Raw genomic sequence first — 27,347 nt, 5'->3', positions numbered from 1 at the left:
TATTGCGAGAACCATGATGTGTATGATGATATACCTTGAGATGTAGAGACTTGGTGTTATGTTGTTTTATTTTATAAATTTGATGCGACTGTTTTCAGAAACTTTAAAATGAATTATGCATGTTTTGGAATATTGAAGACGTAGCACCTTGAACCTTGTAATTATCAGTTGATTCATTATTAATCATTGCATATGGGGTTTAAGGGTGTTACAATACCTGCTTAATCTAAAATCACATCTACCCTATATGTTACACACATATCAGAATAAAACGAAAAAACTACATCCAACAAACAATAAATAGAAACTCTTCAATAAAGAAATTCATGAAATTCACTTACTTGTATGAATAGAGATTGAATCATGAAATTCACTTATTTTATTCAAGAAGCGTTATTTCTCAAATGGGCAGCCAAGCATGCGTTATTTTAAATCCTCGGTTTAGTCGGGCATTAAAGTACAATTTGGCACAGTTTTGATTAACTATTTGTGTGGATTGTTGGAACGAGATATCGAATTCATTTCTGGACCGATAATTGGTTAGGTGAACCCCTGGTGGATTTGATGAGTCTTGATGCTGATGAGTCAATAATTAGTCTATTTTATTAGAATATTTAGTATCGTTTTATTTAGATTTAGTTTTATTTTATTTTAATATTATTTCCTTTTTGAATATTTTACTTCAATTGCATATTATTATATTTCAGGAAAGAATATTTGATGGATTGAGTCTTGGAGCAAAAGAAAGGAGAATTGGAGCTAATTCGTGCCAAAAATATAAAAGATCTTATACAAAAATATCTGGTGCAAGGATTAAGGACAAAAATATGAATATCTCATACAAAAATATCCTATGCAAAGAATTTGAAGATCTTGTACAAATATATACAAGAGGCGCGCCCCACTTTAGTCCTTTTGCTGCTTTTGCTTTCCGGACAAGCTACCTATTAGTTTCTTGTGGAACATTCTAGTGATTAGTTGCTTAGATTTTAAGTCGAATGTAAACTATAAATAGAGTAGCTAGCCATCACAAATATTCATCTTTTGTTCTTGGAATAAAAGTTCACTTTTACTTTATTGTTATTTTATTTTATGTTCTTCTTCTTCTTCTTCTCTTCTATGTCTACAATGAACGTTAGTGAGTAGACTTCTTTGTCTTGAGATTGTTGGATAAGTCTAATGACGAAATCCAAATCAAACCAAGCCTTAAACCTTAACTACATAACACCTTAATTTCTAATCTAAATTCACCGTTTTAACATGAATTAACCATTATCAAACTGTGGAAGCGAACGCGGAGGGTTTGATAATTGTTAATTCATCATCTCAAATATCAATTCATAAAGCGAACGCGGAGCTTTGATATTCGAACAAGTGAATTTAGACAAGGATTGCGAATCATGAGGATAGTCAAGCAAAGCTTGAGACATATAAAGTTTCGATCTTCAAGGGTTCCAAAGGCAATCACCCATGAGAATAGGTGTGGTTGTTGGAGGAATACACTCACTGACTTCGAGAGAAGCTTTGATACGCTAAAGAGAAACTTGTCTTTATAAATTAAGAATAACGTAAAGTTATAAGTTTAAGGGTTTGTTTGTGAAGGATTCGTCATTATGATGAACCAATAATCCCAAGGCTCTTTTTATTTTTATTATTTTCTTTTATTAAAAATCCAAACTTTATAACTCAAAACCATTTTCTAATCGTTGTTAAAAGTTAATTGAATTCATAACTCCTTGTCGGAACGATATCTTTTTATTACTAAATCGGTAAACTGTGCACTTGCGGTTTGTCCCATCAAGTTTTTGGCGCCGTTGCCGGGGAGTTATTGCAATTTGATTAATTTTTTTTTAACGATTAGACTAAAAAAAAAATCTTTTTATTTTATTTTATTTTATTTTTTTCTTTTTATATTTCTTTCTTTTTACCGGTAACTTCTTGGAAACACAAAATAATATCGTCATACGATGTTATTGTGTTCCCAACAGTTGGTAAAAATTTTGAAATAAAACCTGCACTTATTCACTTAGTGCAGCAAAATCAATTTTTCGGATCACCCATTGAGGATCCGAATTTTCATATTTCAACTTTTTTAAGACTCAGTGGAACCTTGAATGCAAACCAAGAGGCCGTAAGGCTGCACCTCTTTCCTTTTTCCTTAGGGGGTAGAGCTAGTGCTTGGTTTCATTCATTGGAAATTGGTTCTATCACTTCATGGCATCAAATGCAGCAAGCTTTTCTTGCCCGATTCTTTCCCTATTTTAAAACCATTCAATTAAGGAATCAAATCACACAATTCACTCAAAAAGATGGAGAATCACTTTACGATGCTTGGGAGCGTTTCAAAAAAATGCTTAGACTTTGTCCCCATCATGGTTTAGAGAAGGGGCTTATTATTCACACTTTTTATAATGGTCTATTGTATACCACAAAAATTTATGTTGATGCAGCTGCAGGTGAAGCTTTAATGAACAAGAATTACACAGAAGCATATGCCTTGATTGAAGACATGGCTCAAAATCACTACAAGTGGACCGACGAGAGAGCCATCACTAATTCTTCACCCTCCAAAAAGGAGGCAGGTATGTATGAAGTCTCTAACTATGATCACCTTGCCTTTAAGATTGATGCATTAACCCAAAAATTTCAAAAAATAAATGTTAGTGTCATCTCTTCTTCTTCTTCTTCTTCTTCTGCATCTCCTTTTTGTGAAATTTGTGGTGTATTTGGCCATATTGGCATTGATTGCCAACTAGGTAGTGCTGTTAGAAGTCCTGAGCAAGTAAACTATGCTCAATATAATCAAGGGTTTAGAAACAACCAATTTTTTTCGAACCCCTCAAAATCTTTTTGGACAACAAACAACATCACTCAGTTATGCAAACAACCAAAGAGTCCCTCAAAAATCCAGCTTGGAACTTTTTTTAGAAAATTATTGTAAAAATCAATCCTAGCAGCTCCAAGAGCTTAAAAATCAAACTGATTTTTTGAAGGACTCTCTTGCCAAACTTACATCAAAAGAAGACTCCATAGTTACTCACAGTAAGATGCTTGAGACTCAGACTTCTCAAGTGCCCCAACTAGTGGCTACTTCCTCTCAATCCTCCTAAACCAAACCGAAAACAAACCCAAAAAAACATATAAGTGTTATTACCGTTAGGGATGGTAAACAATTAGAGGACCCCATTGTGAAAGTTAAGAACAATGAAGGAGAGATAGGGAGTGATGAGCCTCAAAGTGAGAAAGCCATAGGAGAGAATGAAAAGTCACTTGTTTCACCATCTCATGAGCATGAAATTCCATTAACACAAGGGTTTGATGAGTCCAAGTTAGATGAGCAGTTTAGAAAATTTATTGAAATACTTCCAAACAAATTGCCACCTAAACTTAAGAATTTAGGAAGCTTTTCCCTACCTTGTGAAAGTATAGAAAAAGCCATGTGTGATTTGGGAGAGAATGTTAGTTTGATGCCATTGTCCCTTTCTGAAATATTGGGTATAGGATAGATAAACCACTTTCTAACCGTCAAGCTAATGACTCTAAACGAACGCTTCGTGGGAGGCAACCGATGATTTTTATTGCTTTTATTTTTGTTTTGTGTTATTTTAATTTGTTTTGTAGGTATTTGTCCAAATATGATGCAAAAAAGTAAAAGAAAGTTGAAGTTGTTGACCAGAAACCAAACCAAAAAAAAAATCCCCAAAAAAAAAAATTGGCTCTTTCCAGAAGCTTGGCACGGCCGTGCCAACTTTTCAGCAAAAAAAAAAAAATTTGAAAATTTTTTTTTATCATTTTTTTATTTTTTTTCCTTATTTAAACAAAATAACCTCTTTCATCCTTCCTCCATAACTCTCTTCAATTTCTTCACCAATCTTCATCAATAAACTTAAAAACCTTCCTTAAACCCCAACCCCATCACTAAACCAACCTTTCACACAAAACCTAACCTTAACCCAAACCAAAACAAAGTCAACTAGGTCAATGGCATCCAAGAGGAAAGGTAAGGAGATTGAAGACTCCGGAAGTGGTGCAAGAAGCAATCAATAGCCCGCTATCTTAGGATCAAATTAAAGGATCCCGAGCAAAGGAATAGGTATAAATCTCTAATCTCTAGAACTATCTCTACTTGCAGGTACCTTGATGTTAATGTTATAGATAGACTAGGAATAGAGAATAATGTGATTAGGCTATTGAATAACACAACCCCGTGCTTAGGTACCATCAAAGGGTTATGACACCATATAGAGTAGGAAAGAGGTAGGGAATGATGAGGACTATTGAGCTGTTTATATTGTGGGCTATGCTTTATAACCATCATATTAAAATTTGCTATTATTTGCTTGATTATCTTGTATAAAAGAAACCGGATGATAAGGGTGATATAATGGTAGTGGAATTGATAACACGCAAAATACATGGTCTAAATAGTTTAATTTTTATTTATTTTGGGGTCGTTTATTGTGTTTTGCTTGTCTTCTGGCTAGTATTTCGTTGTGTTTCAGGTACCGAGGGTGTCAAAAGTAAAAGAATGAAAGAAGGAGGTGCAAAGAGCAACTTGAGCTAGTACAACCCATCACCAAGGTTATTGACATCATGCTGACGTCACATCCAAATCAGATGAAGGAAACGCGTTGAGGGAACAAAATAACTAGTCTTCCTTCCAAAACTGGAGATTTCATCCAAAACAATTCCCACATCTTTGGGCACAAGTTTGAGGATTCAATGGCAGATTCAAGGCTATAAAAGAGACCTTCAAGAATCAGTTTAGTGGACCAAGCATTTTTAGAGAGAAATTTAGTGATTAACACTACAAGAAATATTGCATTTTGCCAGGGGCAGAATCCCTGGTAAAATGCAAAAAGCCTTGGCAAATGGACGTTTGCCAGGGGTTTTGCCAGGAGCAGAATCATTAGCAAATCCGCTCATCGCAAATTGTCCTACCAGGGGTTTAGCTCCTGGCAAAATGCGCTCCTGGCACAAACCCTGGCATAAACCCTGGCAAAATGTGTCACATGCATGCAGGCTTTTCTGATGTACTCTGGCACATGCAGGCTTTTGCAGAGATCACATCTGTCATTTTCAGACCATGCCAGGAAAATTGCCAGGGGTTTACCCCTGGCAAAATGAGTACGAATTTTTTAATAAAAAAAAGTTTTTTTAGTTGTTTAAAAAATCAAAATATTAAAATTTAATAATTAAAATAACAGTTTAAATTACTTTAAAAACAGTTTTACAAATTAATTTAAATTTACAAACTAATAAAAAAGAATTTCTTATTTTTTATTTCTAATTATTATTTCCAAAGTTTTATATCAAGAGCAACCTTATAATAATTTGTCTTAAATAAAAAATTACCTTAAAAAAATCGTATTAATTTTTTTTATTAGACTAGAGTAACCTTATTTCTCATTTCTAATTACTATTTCCAAAGTTTTATATCAAGAGTAACCTTATTTCTCATTTCAACAATCAGCAGCAGCATACATGCATACACAACATAACATAAAATAAAAGATCTTATGAGGAACAAAAAAATCAAAATAAAAGATCTTATGAGGAATAAAAAAATCAAGACAGCATAACAAATCTATTTTTTGGAACAGATCATATAAGGAAAAATAATTCAACACATACAACACCACATTTATTTATTTTTTCGGCCAGAAAAAAATCAACACAATAAAATCCTTTTATTTTGTACATAATCAACACAACACACTTATATGAACCTGTCAAAGAGGAACAACAAACAAATCCAAGAGCAAGCTTCACAGGAGGCAGTGGAAATTACTTTGGCAAATGAGATACAACACTGATGCAGCAAACAAGAAAAAAATAAGTAAATAAGTGAGTATAAAATTTATTGTAAAAATAATACAATTATAACAAAACAATTTTTTACCTCAAAATTAGAAAATAGAAAATGAATGTATTAGAGAGAAAGAAGAAATGAGAAGAGGAAAATTTTCTAAGTGAGACAGGGGTGTTTCAATGAATGAATGGAACGGTGTTGTTTTTGTAGAAATTATAGATCTGCAATTTGCCAGGAGCCCAGCCAGGAGCAACCCCTAGCAAGGCTCGGTCTCCAATACAATTGAGTAGTCGCAGGCCTAAAAAAAAAGGTGTCAGTAATTTGCCACGAAATTGTGCATTTTGCTAGGGGTTGAGCCCCTGGCATGTCAACTTTTCAGAATTTTGTCAAATCTTCTGCATAATGCAGAGATTCCCTTGACTTTAGGGGCTCAAATTTGAATTAAATTTTCCCGCCCAAAATTTGCCAGGGGTTACTGCACTTTGCCTGGGGTTTGCCCCTGCTTATGGTCCAGTTTGTAATTGCAATTTGCCAGGGGTTTCCCTGGCATTACTCCTGGCATATTTGCCAGGAGCTGATGCTCCTGGCATTATTCCCTGGCAAAACGCAAGATTTCTTGTAGTGTAAGTTTTCATTTGTTTTCTACTATCGTATTGTAGAACTTCTATATTATTATTATTATTGAGTCAATTCCGATTCATATTTTTCCCTTTGTTTGCTGTTGTTACGTGTTATTCAATTTCCAATTCCCAATCCATTTAAATTATCCATCGTTACTTTTACTTTTACAATTCCCTTGACACAATGGCACTGCTACGGAAACACAATTAGTGTGTAGTTTATATTCCCTTATTTTATATTGATGCACCTTCTTCTTTAAATTCCAATTCTGAATCAAATATCGTTGCATCTGGTTCCGTGAGTGCTGCGTGGCTAGTTAATGTATTTCATCACAATTGCTGATTGTTGCTGCTATTCCCCTGTGTTCACTTGCTGCGGCTGTTCTGTTTCAATTACATTGGCATAGTTTTCAATTGTGGCAGTGGAAATTGTACTCAATTAAAGATTCCAACTATTGCCAGGTTCTTATTTACTTAGCTTCAATTCATTTATTATGTTCTTTTGCTTCTCTGTTTCAATTATAATGATTAGCGTGCATAATTGTTCATTTATTATATATACCATGTCTGAGTAGATTTCTATAGAGTCCGAAATATGATGAACGTTGTACCAATGATGCTCTGTTAATTTGTATGATTATAGATTGTAACAAGAATTGTTTTTTAAGTCTGAAAATTCTGATTTTTAAGGATAAATATTCACAGCGAAAGCTGAAATAAAGTGATACCGGTTTCATATCGAAAGAGTGAAACCTGTATCTGACTGTAGAATATTCAGAAATTGGTTTTGAAATACAGCGAAATCGTTTTCTTTAATTAATTTAGAAATACTAATTTTCAAAAATGCTACTTTAAACTTGTACCCGTACACGTGAAAGCTGGCGTCTATGAGTTTAAAATACGGTTCCGGATGTACGAAAGCCAACGTAACCTTTAAATTACATTTCTACTAAAAATAACTTTTCAAGCAAAAATTGATTATTTTTCAAACGTAGTTTTGACGTTGTAAGGCGTACACGCGAAAGCGGTCGAATAGATTACAAAGTCAAAATTCGGTGTCGTACACGCGAAAGCTGACGACCCCTTTAATTTAATTCTTTTTATGCGCGAAAATATTGTCATGTTACAATAATAAAATACAATTTAGCAAGCATCAACGGTCGACATGAATTATATTCCGGTCTCTTGTCTTTAAAAGTAATTAAAAACAAGTTATTTTCCCAATTTTGCAACCAAATTAATTAGCATCGCCTTAGATAAACAACGTGACAATAGATAACGGTACTTGACATTGGTCTCTGTGGGATTCGACATCTTTTATACTAAAACCGATATTTCCGTGCACTTGCGGACCTATCAAGTTTTTGGCGCGTTGCCGGGGACCAATTTTTGGCGATATCGCTACTCCGTTGTTACACCGTTTATACTAAGGCCCTTTTATTTATTTTAAAAAAAAAACTTTGCATGCGAAAAACCCGAAGTGCCGAAAATCTAGTCAGCTACGTTGACGAAATTGAGCGCTACTTTCGAGCTTGGCGCCGATTGTTATTCGATACCCCGTCGCAGTCTGAGACTCAATCAGAAATGGGCGACAACAACAACGATAACCGGCCACTGAAGGATTTCGCTGTGCCCTCTGAGGAGGAGCCTCATACGAGCATTGTTCGCCCTGCCATTGCGGCGAATAACTTCGAGCTCAAGCCCTCTTTAGTGCAGATAATTCAGCAAAATCAGTTCTTTGGAAACCCAACGGAGGACCCGAACTTGCACCTTGCTACCTTTGTGCGGTTCACTGAGATGCTGAAAGTGAATGGCGTCAACCTTGAAGCCATTCGTTTACGTTTATTCCCTTTCTCCCTCAGGGACAGAGCCAGCGCATGGCTTAATTCCCTACCGTCAAATTCCATAACGATATGGAATGAATTAAAAAAGGCGTTCCTCGCTAGGTATTTCTCGCCGAGCAAAACGGCATAATTGAGGAACCTAATTACCTGCTTTAGGCAGACAGACGGAGAATCGCTCTTTGAAGCGTGGGAGAGATACAAGGATCTTTTGAGAGCTTGCCCGCATCATGGGTTGGAAAAGTGGCTGATCATCCATACCTTTTACAATGGTCTCCTGTATAACACAAGGATGACTATTGATGCTGCTGCGGGAGGAGCTCTAATGAACAAGCTGTTTGCTGAGGCTTGGGGCCTGATCGATGATATGGCCCAGAACCATTACCAATGGGGGAGCGAACGCGCTCTGGCTGAAAAAGGCCAGCCCAAGGCAGGGATGTACGAGGTTAGCAGTTTTGATCATCTGAGCGCTAACGTTGATGCGCTATATAAAAAGATAGATAGTCTAACCATCACTCCACCTGCCCCTGTGGCCGTTGTGGCCCCTAACTGTGAGATTTGCGGGACACCTGGACACACCCCTACTGAGTGTCATCTGTTAGTCGGTACGGATCAGGCAAACTACGCGCATGGGAACCCATACGGGCAAAGAAATCCTAATTTCCCAAATAAAAATAATAGTCCCACCTATGCGCAGAATCCTGCACCCATTGCACCCCCCGGTTTCCAAGGTCAAAGAGGAGCCTCTGTTGCTCCTCAAAAGTCTAACCTAGAACTGATGATGGAAAATTTCTTCATGTCACAGTCCCAACAAAACAAGGAGTTCCTGAATCAAAACATTCACACGGATGAAATGATTAAGCAGCTTGCATCTAAAGTTGACACGTTGGCCACTCATAACAAAATGTTGGAAACGCAAATTGCATAAGTGGCCCAACAACGAGCAACTGCACCTTCAAGAACTTTCCTTACGCAACCTCAACGAAACCCAAAAGGGGAGCTGAATGCTGTTACCTTGCGTAGTGGAAAAGAGTTAGGGAACCCTAGTGAGAAGGAAGGCACTCTAAAAGAGTCGGTGCCAATTGAAAGTGAGGAAATCTCAGAGAGAAAGGAGGGAGTGGAGGAAGAAAAAGAGAAACCCTATGTACCTCCACCCCCTACAAAGCTCCAATCCCATTCCCACAAAGACTTGCTAAGTCAAAGAGTGAGGGTCAGTTTAAGAAATTCATGGAGCTCCTGAAGAAGCTCCACGTAAATATCCCTTTCACAGGGGCAATCACCCAAATGCCCTCTTATGCCAAGTTTCTAAAAGATATTTTGACAAATAAGAGAAAAATCGATGACGATGATACCGTAGCACTCACTGAAGAGTGTAGCGCTATCATCCAGAATAAGATGCCACCCAAATTGAAAGATCCAAGGAGTTTTTCAATTCCTTGTGTTATTGGCAACTACGTCATTGATAAAGCACTCTGTGATTTGGGTGCTAGTGTGAGTCTTATGCCCCTTTCCATCTGCGAGAGACTCAACCTTGGAGAGCTAAAACCGACCAGGATGTCTCTAGAACTGGCTGATCGATCTATCAAGTACCCGATAGGAATTTTGGAGGATGTACCGTTGAGAATCGGCCAGTTGTACATTCCCACCGACTTTGTGGTAATGGACATCACTGAAGACTCGTCTATCCCAATCCTCTTAGGCAGACCTTTCCTAGCTACGGCTGGTGCTATCATAGATGTAAAGAAAGGAAAACTTACCTTTGAGGTTGGGGATGAAAAGATCGAGTTCATCTTGTCTAAATTCATGAAAAACCCCTCCATTAATGACACAGCTTGCTTAGTTGATATAGTTGATGAATGCATTAAGGAGCATGCGTCAGGACCACCTCCCACTAAGGAAATGGACGTGTCCTTGACTGAAACTGAGGTAGAAGAGGTAAGTCCTCATCAAGAAGAATTGGATATAAATCCGGTTTATCAAAATGAATGCCTCACCCTTCTTCCTGCTCCGACTCAAGAGCAGTCGAAAGTCGAAATGAAAGAGTTACCTAAAAACCTTAGGTATGAATTTCTAGGACCTAACCGACCAGTCATTGTGAGTGCCGACTTAGGAGAGGCTGAAACTGAGAAATTACTTGCTGGATTAAGAAAATACCCGGAAGCTATAGGGTACTCAATTGATGACCTCAAAGGTATTAGCCATTCAATTTGTATGCATAAAATTTTACTTGAAGAGGACTACAAACCCTCTAGAGAACATCAAAGAAGGCTGAACCCGAACATGAGTGAGGTTGTTAAAAAAGAAGTACTGAAGCTTCTGGATGCCATGGTGATATACCCCATCTCTGACAGCAAGTGGGTGAGTCCAGTTCATGTAGTACCAAAGAAAGGAGGGATGACAGTGTTGAAGAATGAAAAGGGAGAGTCTGTGGCCACACGTACAACCACTGGATGGCGTATGTGTATAGACTACAGGAAATTGAACAAGGCCACAAGGAAAGACCACTTCCCTCTCCCGTTCATAGACCAAATGCTTGAGCGCCTAGCTAAGCATTCCCATTTCTGCTATCTTGATGGTTACTCGGGATTCTTTCAGATCCCTATCCACCCGAGTGACCAAGAAAAGACGATCTTCACATGCCCTTATGGAACATTTGCCTATCGGCGAATGCCTTTCGGGCTATGCAATGCGCCCGCCACCTTTCAGAGATGCATGATGGCAATCTTTGGAGATTTCTTAGAGGACATTATAAAAGTCTTCATGGATGACTTTTCAGTATGCGGGCCAAGCTTTGAGGGTTGTCTGAGTAATTTGGACAAAGTTCTAGAACGATGTGTAAAAGTCAACCTAGTGCTGAACTAGGAAAAATGCCATTTCATGGTAAAGGAAGGCATAGTCCTCAGACACGTAGTGTCAGAACGAGGAATAGAGGTTGACAAAGCAAAGATCGAAGTGATTGAGAGGCTAACACATCCCACCACAGTGAAAGAAGTCTGAAGCTTTCTGGGTCACGCTGGTTTTTACCGGCGTTTCATTAAGGACTTCTCTAAGATAACTAAGCCTCTTACAGGCTTGCTCATGAAGGACGTAGAGTTCATCTTTGATGAACAATGCCTTGAGTCTTTCCACAAGCTCAAGCAAGCACTAATCTCTGCACCTATAATGCAACCTCCAGATTGGAGTCTTCCCTTTGAGATTATGTGCGATGCGGGCGATTATGCAGTAGGTGCTGTCTTATGACAACGGAAGGATAAAAAGATGCATGTGATCTATTATGCCAGCAGAACCTTAGATGAAGCTCAAATAAATTATGCTACTACTGAGAAAGAGCTTTTGGCCATTGTCTATGCTATTGACAGATTTCGATCTTACTTGGTAGGTTCGAAAATTAATGTCTACACTGACCATGCCGCCATAAGGTATCTGCTGAGTAAAAAAGACGCAAAGCCCAAGTTGATTATATGGATTCTGCTACTACAAGAGTTTGATCTTGAGATTCGTGATAAAAAAGGAACAGAGAATGTGGTAGCAGACCATTTGTCTAGGTTGAGTGGCCTCAAGCGAGAGGAGTTACCTTTAGATGACTCTTTCCCTGATGATAGGCTGATAGCGTCCGTAAAGACTGTGGCACCCTGGTATGCTGACTTTGTCAACTACCTTGCCGCTGGGGTCCTACCCCCGGACATAGACTATCAGCGGAAGAAAAATTTCTTCAATGATCTAAAGCAATGTTATTGGGATGAGCCCCTCCTTTTCAAGCGAGGCGCAGACGGTATCTTCCGTCGTTGCATTCCAGAGGAAGAGGTCGAGAGTGTCCTTACCCATTGTCATGCGTCCGCCTATGGTGGGCACGCCAGCACGTCCAAAACGGCCTACAAGATCCTCCAAGCAGGACTCTACTGGCCTAATATCTTTAAGGATGTCCACGCGTTCGTTGTGAGATGTGACCAGTGCCAGCGCACCGGTAAAATCTCCAAAAGGCATGAGATGCCACTTAAGAACATCCTAGAGGTCGAAATCTTTGATGTGTGGGGCATTGACTTCATGGGACCCTTCCCGTCCTCCAGGGGAAACCAATACATACTCGTCGCAGTGGACTATGTGTCAAAATGGATCGAGGCCATGGCCTCTCCTACCAATGATACACGATTTGTGATTAAAATGTTTAAGAAAATAATCTTCCCTAGATTTGGAGTCCCAAGGCTGGTCATAATTGATGGTGGATCTCACTTCATCTCGAGGCAACTTGAAAATTTGCTTCAGAAGTATGGAGTGAAACACAAAGTCGCAACCCCGTATCATCCACAAACAAGCGGCCAAGTGGAAGTCTCTAACCGAGAAAGTAAGTCCATCCTTGAGAAAACTGTCTCAACTTCTAGGAATGATTGGGCCGCCAAGCTTGATGATGCACTCTGGGCTTATAGAACTGCCTACAAGACGCCTATTTGGACTACACCTTTCAAACTAGTATATGGGAAGTCTTGCCATCTTCCGGTGGAACTTGAGCATAAAGCGTATTGGGCTATTAAAGCCCTTAACATGGATTATAAATCCGCCGGGGGAAAAAGTGTAACATCCCGCCTGTCAGTGTCTGAGTTGTATCAGTCGATCGTCCCGGAGATAGTATATTATTAAAAGGAAGTTTAATGGGAATATTTTTATGAGATGTCAACTTTATACGGGAAAAGTATCAGAGTCGTTTTAAACACGCTTAAGTCAGGGGTATTTTGGTAATTGCACGTCAATTGGATATTTAATTGTGTTGGATCCCAAAATATCCCATTCCCTCTTTTCCATTCTCTCTCCTAAGATGTTGGCAAGGCTTTTCTCTTCTTTCCCTCTTCTCCATCGGTTCCCTCTCTTCTCTCCCTACCTCACCATGTTATCAAATCTTCTTCCTCAAGGATCAAACATCATGGTTTCCTTCTCCTTCTCTCTCAAGAACAACAAGAAGCTTTGGATTGATGTCTCTACTTTCCCACAAAGAGATTCCTTTGAGATTAGGGTTTTGGTTAAAAGCTTGGAGTTGGATTAGAATGAGCTAGCAAGAGATCATGAAGTTTAGAATTGCAAGAAAACAACAAGATTAAGTTGGTTTGAGCAAAGAAAGCAAAAGAAGTTAAGAAGCTAGGGTTTAGTGAGTTGGGATTTGGAACATGAAGTTGTGAAAGAAGTGGTTCCTTCATAATCCAAGAATATGATTAGAGGTTTAATTGGAGAGCTAAAGTGAAGATTGTGATGCTTGAGGCTTTGGAAGCAAAGAAGCAAGATGGAGTTTTGTTATGAGAAGTGTTGTGATGCTTGAAGCATGGGGAATCAAGTGCAAATTTATTATGTGAATTCCTTAGATAGCTCCCACCCTTTGGGATTATGTGTTGTCTTGTAAGGATTAATTATGCATTTTAAGGTTTATAAGTATAAGTTTAGTTGCCCATTTTATGCCATACTTGCCAAGCTTGCAAATACTTGTTATACAAATGTTTTAGAAGTTTTAAATGATCATTAGAGTCATGTTATGCCTTGAGTCACTTGAATTTGAGGATTTTGGTCAAAAACACCATTTATGCAGGTCTGGACTGTCATAACTCGCAGTTGCGAGTAAAGTGCTCGCAGTTGCGAGCTAGCAACAAAATGAGGGAAGCTGCACGCAAGCAACTCGCAGGTGCGAGTAGGACAACTCGCAGATGCGAGTAACTGCATGGCATCATGTAGTTTGCTTGCGTCAGCCCCTTTTTAACGCACTTCGGTCCAGTTTTCTCGAGCAGTTTTATACTATGTTAAACCCCTCAAGTCATGGCATCAAGGCATAAGTATTTAAATGTTTTCTTAAGAAATAAACAAGTATTTTGCAAGTTAACAAAGTATGGCAAAAGAGAGAATTATGAATCGGGTAGCAAGCTAAACCTTACGAAAGGGAAAGAATATAGAGCCTCGACATAGCTTGTCGAGAACTAGATAGTTATGCATAGAATGTATTTATGCTAAGTGTGAAAAGTTAAATAACTATTCACAAAGAAATATAAGCAAGCATTAAGATTACTTCTAGATGGATCATTTAGGATCCGAGGTAAAAGAGAGAGAGCATGTTTGAGTTTATTCTTCATGCATAAGACTAAGAATTACAAGAAAGAAAGAGAAAGTGTCGTGTCTTTTGTATACCATCCAAGGATGGGTATAGAAGGTTTCCCAAGGGAAATGGGGTAAGCCGTAAGGGACCCGCACGTTCACTAAGGGAGTCCGGTGCGCTCTTGCTAAGCCTTCCACCGGTAGAAAGAGGATTTGATTCCGGAACTACTCCACCCGGACTAATCCGTAAAATTTGATTCAAGATAATTGTTTGTTCAACGCTAACATAATCAATGAAGTTGACTATGCATATTTATCATACGTTTATGTGTTATGTCATAGAGCCTTGGCATAGACTGTCAAGAATTAGAAAGAATAAAAGAAAAGATAGTCAAGAACTAGCAAGCTAGAAAGAGTCACTTTTGTGACAAGATTAAGATAGATACAACTTATTCAAGTAAGTAAGTAAGCAAGTAAAGAGAGTTATACCGACGACGATCTTAGGTTTCCCCTTTATCGTCCCGTTTAGAGTCGTGTCATGACTTTAGCAAGTTAAGGCCTTGATGCGTAGATAGTATCTTGGCATTTGCGGTTCTAGTTTCCCCTTAACCGCCATGACACGTGTAAGATGAGAAGCCTATAACAAGTTAAGAATATTATGACGGCCTTAGTATGCACAACCGTCTAAGAAAGCATGTCCCCACACACGTATAATCAACCGGCAGGTTGTATTTTAGACACGTGGTGACCGTATGTTTCCCCTGAGGTTACCTATAGCCTAGGATTAGGTGGAACTCACTAAGACATTATGTCTCATCCCAATCCTTATTCGTTTCAGATAAACAGGTTGGATTTGCAAGCTAGTAGCCGGGTGGATATCGCGACAAGTGTTCGTTTGTACCGCTGCAGGATGTTTGGATAATCAAGGTTGCATATAGTATACTTTATCAAAAGTAGAGTTGTAATATATTGTACAAACACATTTGTTGTATAAGATTATTCATCCGAAGTTTTTATGTTGTAAATTTTTAATGAATCCAGTACTAAAGATAACGCACGTACTAGACTTTCTAGATAAGTCTAGTATGGGTGTTACATTTGGTATCAGAGCAGGTCGATTCAGATCGTGCCTTGGGTCATTAAGTTACAACAAAGGTAGTGGGACCATTGGGTTCCGGGTAAATGTTCTAGTTGTTATTGTTAGCTGAGCCTGATCAACTCAATTTAACATTTGACGATTAGAATGGATGCCTGAGAGCTGAATAGGCCCTAGGAGGAACGAAGTATAAGAAGGAGATGCACTGGAAAGTGTAAGATCAGAAGTAAGAACTCGGAATGAGTGCTAGTAAGAGGTTGATCGTACCAGAAGGTGGCCGGTGAACTAAGTAAGTAGAAGTATGAATCCTCCGGGAATGTAAGATAATGAGGAGAAGGAATATCCTGACGACGTTGGGTAAGGTGTTAAGGATAATTCATATACCCGTAAGTGAAGAAGTTAGATATAACCAAGTATGATCGGAAGCGTCAGCAAGAGTCGTTGGGAGAAAGGAATTAATCCTGAGACGTAAGCGCAAGGCTTTAAGATGAAAAGAAGTCGACGTATGTTGACGAAGTTAGTAAGCTCTCAAGAAGTGGTTACGTGATAGAAATTAAGATTTTGTATGCTCAGAGTGGAGAAGGTTCTAGTGTTCGGAAGATTGTGTTAAGCAACATGCAAAGAGAGAAGCTACTTGTAGCGGAAGAAGTTAAGAATTTAAGCGAGGAATTTTATGTCATCAGGACTAATGCATTAATTTCCAATGTACCGAAAATTGTATCGAATTAGGTTGATGCTTGCCATGCATAGATGAAAAAAATATTTTACGATGTTAGGAGTGACTGATGTGCATTGGATTACTTGAAATTATATTGGTATGTAAAGTATATTTTTTTTTTCAGAGAATTGAATTAGAGAAAACTCACCAATAGCAGACCTGGAATGGGATTTCCTATTTTCCAAAAACTGTTATTTCATCTCCAGGGTTTCTTCGACTATTGGGGGGTTGTTTTCATAATCCTTTTGTATCACGAAAATCTTTTTATGACGTCAAGTAATAAATGCATATCACACCCTAAAGTTTCAAAGGAAAAAGGCATGGGCAATCATCCACGGAAATTGATTCGGTTTAAGGTAAATTAGGAAGTTAATGTGACAAGAGATATGAAGGAGCTTAGACTAAGAGTTTAGAGGTTCCGGTATTTAGAATGGACGTCACGGATGTGAAGACATGAAGTAAGAAGTTAAGTGGCGAAGGGTTACATGAACGCGCAAGGTTCTCATTTTGTGGAACTAAGAGTATCCTCTGAATCTATGTTTTGTTTAATTGACTTGCTAAGGCTCGTTACGATGTTAAAGCGTAAATTTTATATGATTTTAGAAAGATATATACATATGGGTGATAGAAGTTGACATTTTTGAAATTTAAAAATTTAAATTTTGTAGGTACCAATTTGTTACAACTCGCGTGGAGTGGACTAAACTCACTAGAATTAAGATTTGATGACACCTGAGTGTTATCAACTTATTCCGTGGTTTTAGAGTAACAAATGGGACCTTGGTTTAGTATATGTTTTAATAGTAAAGAATCGTCAACGTCAATGACCCATGTGCTAGTTTATAAAATTTTCTTTAAAAGAAGGACTAACGAGCAAGCATAAGAATGATTAAACAAAATGTAGAATCCGAAGATACAAGGTTAAAAGTTCGAGGAGGGTAAGCCGAGAGCAAGAGGAGTCTACCATGGGAAGTCGTGAAGACGACTCATGAAAATAGTGAATATGTAGTAGCAAGAAGGTACACCAAGAATCAAAATAAGTTCTTTAAGTCAAGGTTGCTCGGAAATAAGCTTTAGAATAATGAGTTTATTGATAGGGCCAAACCGCAAGTGCACGGCCTATCGAAGTAATAGTAGTAAGTAGAGTATCGTTCCGCTAGGGAGTTGTTCAACTTAATTAACTTCTAATGAATGATTAGAGAAGAGAAAGTTGTTAAGAAAGAGTTTGATTGCTGAAGGTAAAAACAATAATAATAAAGGGCCTTAGGATCATTGGTTCATCTTAATAACTAATCCTTCACTAGACAAAACCTAAACATCTAATTTCATGATTTACACACTAATTTCTAAAGACCGGTTTCCCTTAGCCCCTCACCTTTCCGATGAAAGTCCGGTGAGAGTTTACTTCTAGCAACCAAGCCTATTTCGCTGACATGATTACTAGAAGATGCATAGAGGATTGAAACTACTCTTTGTCTCAATAATTGCAAAGACTATTTCACTGTTTTGCAATTATTGTCTAGATTCACTTGTTCCAACATCAAGACTCCGCTCTCGCTTTATGAATTGATGTTTGGGATGATGGATTAACGATTATCAAACCCTCCGCTTTCGCTTCCACAGTTTGATAATTGTTAATCCACGTTAAGACGGTGAATCTAGATTAGAAATTAGGGTTACATAGAAATTAGGGTTTAGACATGTTTTGTTTAGGATTGAGTCATTAGACTCCCCAATAATCCTAAGACTAGGAAGTCTACTCACTCATGTTCATCGTAGACATGGAGGAAGAAGAGAGAAATACGGTAAAAATAAATTGCAAAGAAAGTAAAAGGGAAAATAAAGACTTTTATTAAAATAGCAATTGAAATAAACAAAGTAAAGCATAATTGTTTATGGTGGAGAGCTACTCTATTTATAGCTTTACATCTGACTTAGAAACTAAGCAACTAAAAGGATAAAACAGTAAAGCTGCAACAGGGTAACTTGGGCTTGAAGAAAAGCAGCAAAACAGGTCCTGGAGACGGGCACGGCCGTGCCACATATTGGCACGGGCAGTGCCAAGCTTCTGAGTTTGGGGGAACTTATTTTTGTCCCGTATCTTCGTATTCTTGCGCTGTATTTGCTCCAGTCCTCTTTCTTTTGCTCCAAGGCACCTTCCACCATATATTTATTCCTAAAATAAAATAAAACATAATTTGAAGTAAAATATTCTAAACTAAAATAAAATGCAATAAAATAAAATCAAATCTAAAATAAAACTAAACTAAATAAGGCAATAAATAATACTATCTATGACTCATCAAACTCCCCCACACTTGAATCTTTGCTTGTCCTCAAGCAAAAGGCAACAAACATAGTAGCAACAAAAGATTGATTATGGCAATATTAAGAACAATGTGTCTCAAAAGAAAGGCTTTGCTTCAAGTACACTAATTACAACTTCAAACACTTCTCATGAACCTATTCTTCCCAACATCAAGTCTCAAGTGAGTGTGTGTGTGCAGTCCAACCCTTTTCTTGCTCCTGTATAAGACAGATATTATGAGGAACAGGTTCTATCCCTAGTGCTAAAGTAACCGAGAAAAGTCCTTTCTTCATTTCATATAAGAGTGATGGGAATTTAAGTTAAATTAGATTAGATTAACAATTAAGCACAAGGGGCTGCAGATGCTTAGGGGCTATCTATCCTCGTAGGAAGTCTTCTCGGATGTAATTGTCCTTTCCCCCTAGATTCAAAATCACCCTAAGCAGTGCTGCAAAATTATTATTTGTTTCATCTCCGCGTAGGAAGTCTTTTTGGATGTAATTGTCCTTCCCCCCTAGCATTGATGAATTTGTTTCACATTAAGTTCAAATTAGGGAGTCACCACCACAATTAGGAAGTTAGGATGTAATTGTCCTTTCCCCCACATGTTGGTGCCATTCTCCTGCCCCATTTAACATTTAACAAATTAATAAGAATATAACAATTAAGAACAATTTGATTAATTTTCCCACACAAACTTATACTACTTTTACTCTTAAGACTTTAAAGGGTCTAAGTCAACACTAAAGATAGAACGTGCTCCTTAAAATACCTATTTATACATTTACTCAAGGATTGCAACCGGGTGCTTTTCTCATTGGAGAATTTTCACATTAAAACAAGACATGGGTATAGCAAGAACATAAGAAACACAAGAAACTACTTTCATGTACAAGAAGCAACCTAAGGAAGAGACAAAACAAAAAATTTCATGCCATATTTACATTAAAAACAAGCTACTTAGTTATGCCTCTTGCTATAAAAACAAAACAAAAGAATAAAGTTCAAGGGAGTTTGGGAACACTACGACTCTAGACACTTTATTAGGCCCCCCCCACACTTAGGGGAAGCATTGTCCTCAATGATTCAAAGAAAAAGAAATTAAAAGAGAAGAAGTAGAAGAAAGAAGGAGTAGAAGAAGTGTAGGAGAAAGAGATGAGTAGAAGAAGAATGAGAGAGATAGGAAGAAGAAGAAGGGAAGAGAGGAAGGGGAAAGCTCACATTTGTTTATTGAGGTCCGTAAGGAGGACCTTGAAGTTGGAGGTGTTGCATCATCCGACGGAGCATCTCATTATTTTCATTAGTGACACGGTTGCCCCTTTGAACTTCATTGCGAAGGCCGGAGATTTCAACACCTTGCCTTTGTTGCTCGGTGCTCATCCTCTCAATCTCATTATGAATCCATGTCCATCGTTGATTTTCATTAAGCTCACCGGCTGCATGGCCATGGTGCCCCTCTTGGTGCAAGTTAGCACCTTCTCCTTCATCATGGTGCAAGTTAGCACCTTCTCCCTCATCATCTTGTTGTTCTAGAACCTGCACATCATCAACATACAACCAATTTTCTTCCACCTCGGTGGTAGTCCGAGATGGGTTAGGCAATAAAAACACAATTGGCATATTTAGCTTAAGTTGGTAATGGAGAGGTGGACGATGTTTGATGAAATTCATAGCAACAAGGGTTTCTATGTTAAGCCTATTGTTTCCCTCAATTGGCTTGATCCCCTCATTCTCACCCACTCCAAAACACCTAGCTATATATGTAATGATGCCACCCACCACTATGTCTCCTCTACCGGCCGGTCTAGTGCCGACAAAGTCTAGGTAATCAATCAAATAAAAACAAGTATTGACGGGGTGGTTGTGGAGCATTGCCCATAGCATGAACAATTCATCGGTTCTAGTGTTTCCTATCTCGGTTCTACCCCAAATAGTGCAAGCCATTACCCTTTGGAGGTACCTAAGTCATAGTTATCCGGTTTTAGGCTAGGATCCCAATGATCATGAATATATCCCTCATTTGCAAAACCTAAGGCCTCACAAAAGTGCTGAAGTGACATGTCATAATCAATATTCATCAACCAAAAAACAACTCTATGGTTAGGGTTATCAAAATTCAACTTATCTTTAGTGAAAACAATTGAGCTTAAAAATTCATAAGTGAAGTTTTCATAACCCCGCATAGGTTTCAGCAATTCAGTCCAACCTAACTTTCCTATCATCCTAGAAACATCATCAAACAGCTCTAACACATCTAAAGTATTGGGATCAGGATAACGAGAAGGATGCAAGTGTTTAGAGATTAGAATTTTATACCTGTCCCGTTGCTTATTGTTCTTGAAGTTTATTCCATGATTCTTCACTTGTGCTTGCTTCTTCGGGGGAGGTCCTCCTTGAGAGCTTGCTGGTTCTTTACCACTTCTTCTTGAAGCCATTTACCCTTGTTGGAATTGGTTTTGAAGGTTTAGGGTTTGGGAGGATTTTTGGTGGAAAGGATTGGTTTAGGGTTGGGGTTGATGTTTAAGGAAGGTTTGTTGGTTTGGATGTGGAGATTGGTTAAGGTTTTGTGGTGTTTGAGTTAGGTTTTGAAAGATTAGGGTTTTGGTGAATTATGGGTTTGAATGGATGAAAGATGTTTTTGATTGGTGGTTTTTGTTTGGGATGAAGTTTATGATTGATTGGTGAAAGAATTGAGTGGTTTGGTGAAGAATTGAGGGAGATATGAAGGTTTGAAGGTTTGAAGGTTATGGAGGTTTAGAGAGAAGTTTGAAAGATGAAAGAGGGTTGTTGTTTGTGAATGAGGAAGAAGAAAGAAAAATTTGTATATATGGGCAACAAGAGGTCGGGCACGGCCGTGCCACCTATTGGCACGGGCCGTGCCATCTTTCTGACTTCATCCATCATTTTTTTTTCTTCAAAACTTGGCACGGCCGTGCCATACCTAGCACGGGCCGTGCCTCTTCTCTGGTCCTGGGGCTTCAAAATTTTTCCATTCTTTTTCGAATCAACTTGGACAATTACCTACAAAAACGCTTAAAACAAAGAAAAACAAAACAAAAGCAATTAAATGCGTGGGTTGCCTCCCACGAAGCGCTCTTTTAATGTCGTTAGCTTGACGGTTAGAAAGAGTCCTTAGAATGGATCAAAGATATCATATTGTGTAGATGACGCTATAAAACGTTCTTTCACAACATGATCGTTAAGCATGCAACAAGAGTAAAGAGCGGGACCTTTCATAACGTTTTCCAACTCAAATCCTACCATCTTATCACTCACTTGAAAGACTATCCTACCAAGTTTAACATCAATGAGAGCTCCTGCAGTTGCAAGGAAAGGTCTACCTAGGATTATAGGGACGTCATCGTCTTCTTCAATGTCAATGACTACAAAATCAGTGGGGATGTATATCCCTTCTATCTTAACGGGTATGTCCTCGACAAATCCTACAAGTTTCATGGTAGAACGATCGGCAATTTTCAATTCCATCTCGGTAGGTTTCAATTCTCCTATCCCTATCCTTTTTAGAAGAGACAAAGGCAGCAAACTAACACTGGCTCCTAAGTCACATAAGGCTTTGTTTATGGTTTCATTTCCAATTTCACATGGTATGGCAAAGCTACCTGGATCTCTAAGCTTAGGGGGTGCTTCTTGGATGATTGCACTAGTTTCCTTAGCCAAGGCTATTGTCTCATTATGCTCTATAGCCCTTTTCTTTGAAAAAATTTCCTTTAAAAACTTGGCATATAGAGGCATCCTAGACAAAGCTTCAGCAAAGGGAAGTTTAATGCAAATCTTCCTAAGTATGTTAACAAATTTTTCGAACTTACCCTCTAGTTTAAGCTTTTCAGGATTTAAGGGGGATGGAGTTTTGTTTTCTTCAAGTGGTTTTGCTTCTTCTATCACAACTTTATCACCTAAGGGCTTGACATTTTCTTTCCCAATATTTTTAACCTTAGTAAAAGTTTCGCCTAACTTACTACCCCCAAAAGATATGACATTAACTTGGGCTTTGGGATTGGCTTCGGTTTGACCAGGAAAGACTCCCGGTGTTTGGGAAGAGGTGGCCACTTGTTGGGCTATTTGAGCGATTTGAGTTTCAAGCATTTTAGAGTGAGTAGCAATAGAATCAACCTTGGTATTGAGCTTGGAAAGAGAATCATTCAGAAATCCAGTTTGGTTTTTAAGTTCTTGAAGTTGTTTGTTTTGGTTGGCAATAGAATTTTCCAACAAAATTTCCAAATTGGACTTCTGAGTGAATCTTTGGTTGTTTGCATAACCGGGTGGTGCTACTTGTCCACAGGGATTTTAGTTTTTATAAAAATTTTGATTTTGTCTCATCCCTTGGTTGTATTGAGCATAATTCATTTGCTCAACACCGTTAATAGCACTACCTAGTTGGCAATCAACACCAGCATGACCAGTTATACCACATATTTCACAAGAAGGAGTAGAAGCAGAATTGATAGCACTAACATTGAGTTTTTCAAGTTTTTCAGTTAGTGTATCAATTTTAGAAGCAAGGTGGTCATAGTTAGAGACTTCGTGTATACCTGCCTCCCTTTTGGAGGGTGAAGAACTAGTGATGGCTCTCTCGTCGGTCCACTTGTAGTGATTTTGAGCCATGTCTTCGATTAAGGCATACGCCTCCGTGTAATTCTTGTTCATAAGTGCTCCACCTGAAGCTGCATCAACAGACATCTTAGTGGTATAAGACAAGCCATTATAAAAAGTGTGGACTATAAGCCACTTCTCTAGGCCATGGTGGGGACAAAGTCTTAGCATTTCTTTGAAACGCTCCCACGCCTCATAGAGAGATTCCCCATCTTTTTGGTTGAACCGCGTGATTTGGTCTCTAAGTTTAGCTGTTTTAGATGGTGGAAAGAAACGGGCAAGGAATGCTTGCCTCATCTGATCCCATGAAGTAATGGAACCGACTTCGAGGGAATGGAACCAAGCGCTAGCTCTATCCCTTAAGGAAAAGGGAAAGAGATGAAGTCTTACGGCTTCTTGGTTCTCCTTCATGGTTCCACTAATTCGTAGGAAAACAGAGATGTGAAGATTGGGATCCTCAGTGGGGGATCCCGAGAATTGGTTTTGCTGCACCAAGTTGAGTAGGGCAGGCTTAATTTCAAAATTGTCATCCTCAACCGTTGGGTACACAATAACAGCTTGTGGCTCAGCCGTAGACGGCGTTGCATACTCTTTGAGAGTGCGATTGGCCATGGTGGTTTTATTTTGTGCCGCTCTCCTCCTTCTATGTAAGAACCTTTCGATCTCGGGTATGAATACCGCTCGATTTCTAGTTCTTCGCATAAAAGGTTGAGAACCCAAGAAGTTAACGATAACAGAAAAATAAAAAGTTAAAAATAAAAAGAAAAGAGAAAGAAGAGAGAATTCTAATCACTAAGAAAAAGCTAATTAAATTAGTTAACTCCCCGGCAACGGCGCCAAAAACTTGATAGGGCCAAACCGCAAGTGCACGGCCTATCGAAGTAATAGTAGTAAGTAGAGTATCGTTCTGGTAGGGAGTTGTTCAACTTAATTAACTTCTAATGAATGATTAGAGAAGAGAAAGTTGTTAAGAAAGAGTTTGATTGCTGAAGGTAAAAACAATAATAATAAAGGGCCTTAGGATCATTGGTTCATCTTAATAACTAATCCTTCACTAGACAAAACCTAAACATCTAATTTCATGATTTACACACTAATTTCTAAAGACCGGTTTCCCTTAGCCCCTCACCTTTCCGATGAATATCCGGTGAGAGTTTACTTCTAGCAACCAAGCCTATTTCGCTGACATGATTACTAGAAGATGCATAGAGGATTGAAACTACTCTTTGTCTCAATAATTGCAAAGATTATTTCACTGTTTTGATATTATTGTCTAGATTCACTTGTTCCAACATCAAGACTTCGCTCTCGCTTTATGAATTGATGTTTGGGATGATGGATTAACGATTATCAAACCCTCCGCTTTCGCTTCCACAGTTTGATAATTGTTAATCCACGTTAAGACGGTGAATCTAGATTAGAAATTAGGATTACATAGAAATTAGGGTTTAGACATGTTTTGTTTAAGATTGAGTCATTAGACTCCCCAATAATCCTAAGACTAGGAAGTCTACTCACTCATGTTCATCGTAGACATGGAGGAAGAAGAGAGAAATACGGTAAAAATAAATTGCAAAGAAAGTAAAAGGGAAAATAAAGACTTTTATTAAAATAGCAATTGAAATAAACAAAGTAAAGCATAATTGTTTATGGTGGAGAGCTACTCTATTTATAGCTTTACATCTGACTTAGAAACTAAGCAACTAAAAGGATAAAACAGTAAAGCTGCAACAGGGTAACTTGGGCTTGAAGAAAAGCAGCAAAACAGGTCCTGGAGACGGGCACGACCGTGCCACATACTGGCACGGGCCGTGCCAAGCTTCTGAGTTTGGGGGAACTTATTTTTGTCCCGTATCTTCATATTCTTGCGCTGTATTTGCTCCAGTCCTCTTTCTTTTGCTCCAAGGCACCTTCCACCATATATTTATTCCTAAAATAAAATAAAACATAATTTGAAGTAAAATATTCTAAACTAAAATAAAATGCAATAAAATAAAATCAAATCTAAAATAAAACTAAACTAGATAAGGCAATAAATAATACTATCTATGACTCATCATTTATCAGAAGGTAAAAACAACCAGTAAGAATATAAGGTATATTCCCAAGAAAGAATAAGAGTATACGATAAATTTATCGTGAGTTGGTCTTACCAAAACCAGTGATAAAGATTAAAGAAAGGTTACATCATGGGAGATTTTGGAATAGTTCAAGAAGATAGGAATCATGATGTAAACAGGATTGTGGTGTTTCACTCGTCACAACAGAATAGAGTATTGGTTTAAGTCAACCGGTGAAAATTAGAGTAGCGCAACGGAAATCAATTGGTAGTTATGGAATGTGGATTTGATAGGAAGAATCGTTGTGAAGAAATATTCGATATGCTAAGTAAGTAATGATACTCACACAGTTAGTGGTGATTAAGGTAGAAGAATAAAGGATGTATCTTCATTTAAGCAAGACAAGAATGACTAGAGTACCACGGATGAAGTAATCGGATTACCTATCTGGTGGCGTCGAATGAGTGGAAGAGCTATTGGTTAGTCCGGAAGAGTATGTGTAATGATAATGGATTAAGGTTCATGAGATTTACACGATGAAGTACATACCCTCCTATATCAAACTTGTTAAATGATGACGATACTAGATGGGATAGTTCAAGCTATGATTTTAATTTTCTTAAAGTGAGAATTAGTATTAAGGAACTTGGGAACGAAATTGTTTTAAAAATATGATATTAAACATTGATGAAACCAACGAGGTGCGCCATAAGCGAGCAAGCTCACTTAAGATGTACAGGCTTCAGGACCAACTTGAGATAAACAAGTTTGAGACGAGTTATAAAACCTTTTTAATAAAATTTAGACACTCATCCTGTGGTTCTGAGGTACCATTACAACCTTGGTTTCAAAATGATATTTTCTTTATTCAAGTAAATGTTCGTTCCAAGAACCTATATACCAAAGTTTAGAAATTATTAAAGCAAAGTACAAGACTAGGTATCGTTATTAACTAACAAGAAGCGGTATTCGGAAGTATGCAAGTATTATGGAGATAAAGTTTCAAAAGGAATAGTAATGTTCGTGTGATGACAATATTGTACAGGATACCTGGATTTGTACTAAAGTGTTCAATGCAAGTGCAAATGGATTTAGTGGAAAAGTTTTAAGAGAAAGTAAACCACCAAGATTGGTTAATAGATTGTCAGATGTATCAGAATAATTGCTTTTGTTATCCGAGACAAGTTATGTGAGTTACCCATGGTTTCGGGTGCAAGGAGATTGGGAAAAGATAGAAAGGTTTCTGAAGAGCTTAAAAGAGATAAGAAATGTGTGGAACTATCAAGATAAGTAACATAAGTAAGAGGAATAAGTCACATTGTGTGGTAAGAAAGATTATGTATATATGATAAGATGTTTTATATGCAAGAAAGCACTGCAGGGCAAACCTGGATTCCTACAGGACCCCAGTTAAAAGGCAAATCCTGAGTGTTTCCTCTAATGATAAGTTACTTATTTGATGGCCACACTAAGTAGTTAAGATGCGGATCCAAGACAACCAAACCATATTGAGTAAGGCGAGAATCAATCACGATGTTCCAAGATAGTTTTGTGATTTTGATAAGGTACTAAGATTGAAGAGACAATATTCGTTTATGCGGATTAAGAAAGAAGAATGAGTTACATGTTTGGCAAGGAAAGTATACTAAGAACCCTTTGGAGTGAGTATGAATGAACCTTGTTCAACTGAAAACCGAAGAAGATAAGTTCAGTTTCAAAGATGGATAGATAGTTTCTAAATTTCGAGGACGAAATTTTTTTTAAGGAGGGTAGAATGTAACATCCCGCCTGTCAGTGTCTGAGCTGTATCAGTCGATCGTCCTGGAGATACTATATTATTAAAAGGAAGTTTAATGGGAATATTTTTATGAGATGTCAGCTTTATACGGGAAAAGTATCAGAGTCGTTTTAAACACGCTTAAGTCAGGGGTATTTTGGTAATTGCACGTCAATTGGATATTTAATTGTGTTGGATACCAAAATATCCCATTCCCTCTTTTCCATTCTCTCTCCTAAGATGTTGGCAAGGCTTTTCTATTCTTTCCCTCTTCTCCATCGGTTCCCTCTCTTCTCTCCCTACCTCACCATGTTATCAAATCTTCTTCCTCAAGGATCAAACATCATGGTTTCCTTCTCCTTCTCTCTCAAGAACAACAAGAAGCTTTGGATTGATGTCTCTACTTTCCCACAAAGAGATTCCTTTGAGATTAGGGTT

General features: G+C 38.1%; 1 protein-coding gene, 3 non-coding genes and 1 pseudogene across 4 annotated transcripts; 2 read left to right on the top strand and 3 right to left on the bottom strand.

The window, feature by feature from the left end:
• Nucleotides 1-2,272: 2,272 nt before the first annotated feature.
• LOC146937390 (small nucleolar RNA R71) lies at nt 2,273-2,379 on the bottom strand. Its single transcript, XR_015033731.1, has one exon. It is a non-coding gene; the product is annotated as a small nucleolar RNA R71 (small nucleolar RNA).
• Nucleotides 2,380-8,404: 6,025 nt separating this feature from the next.
• Nucleotides 8,405-8,510, bottom strand: LOC146937389 (small nucleolar RNA R71). Its single transcript, XR_015033752.1, has one exon. It is a non-coding gene; the product is annotated as a small nucleolar RNA R71 (small nucleolar RNA).
• Nucleotides 8,511-9,405: 895 nt separating this feature from the next.
• Nucleotides 9,406-11,513, top strand: LOC146937388 (uncharacterized). Its single transcript, XM_085749410.1, has 2 exons — nt 9,406-11,079; nt 11,344-11,513. Exons 1-2 carry the CDS (start codon nt 9,501-9,503, stop codon nt 11,511-11,513), a joined length of 1,749 nt encoding a protein of 582 aa, XP_085605536.1. The 5' UTR covers nt 9,406-9,500.
• Nucleotides 11,514-13,179: 1,666 nt separating this feature from the next.
• LOC146937386 (uncharacterized) lies at nt 13,180-23,684 on the bottom strand (annotated as a pseudogene).
• Nucleotides 23,215-23,321, top strand: LOC146937387 (small nucleolar RNA R71). Its single transcript, XR_015033642.1, has one exon. It is a non-coding gene; the product is annotated as a small nucleolar RNA R71 (small nucleolar RNA).
• Nucleotides 23,685-27,347: the final 3,663 nt, after the last annotated feature.

Source organism: Medicago sativa, chromosome 3 (genome assembly GCF_051527215.1).
Source record: "Medicago sativa cultivar Bolivia chromosome 3, Bolivia_mono, whole genome shotgun sequence".
Classification (NCBI taxonomy): domain Eukaryota; kingdom Viridiplantae; phylum Streptophyta; class Magnoliopsida; order Fabales; family Fabaceae; genus Medicago; species Medicago sativa.
The sequence above is the reverse complement of the archived record's forward strand: the minus strand, read 5'-3'. Positions and strand labels throughout refer to the sequence as shown.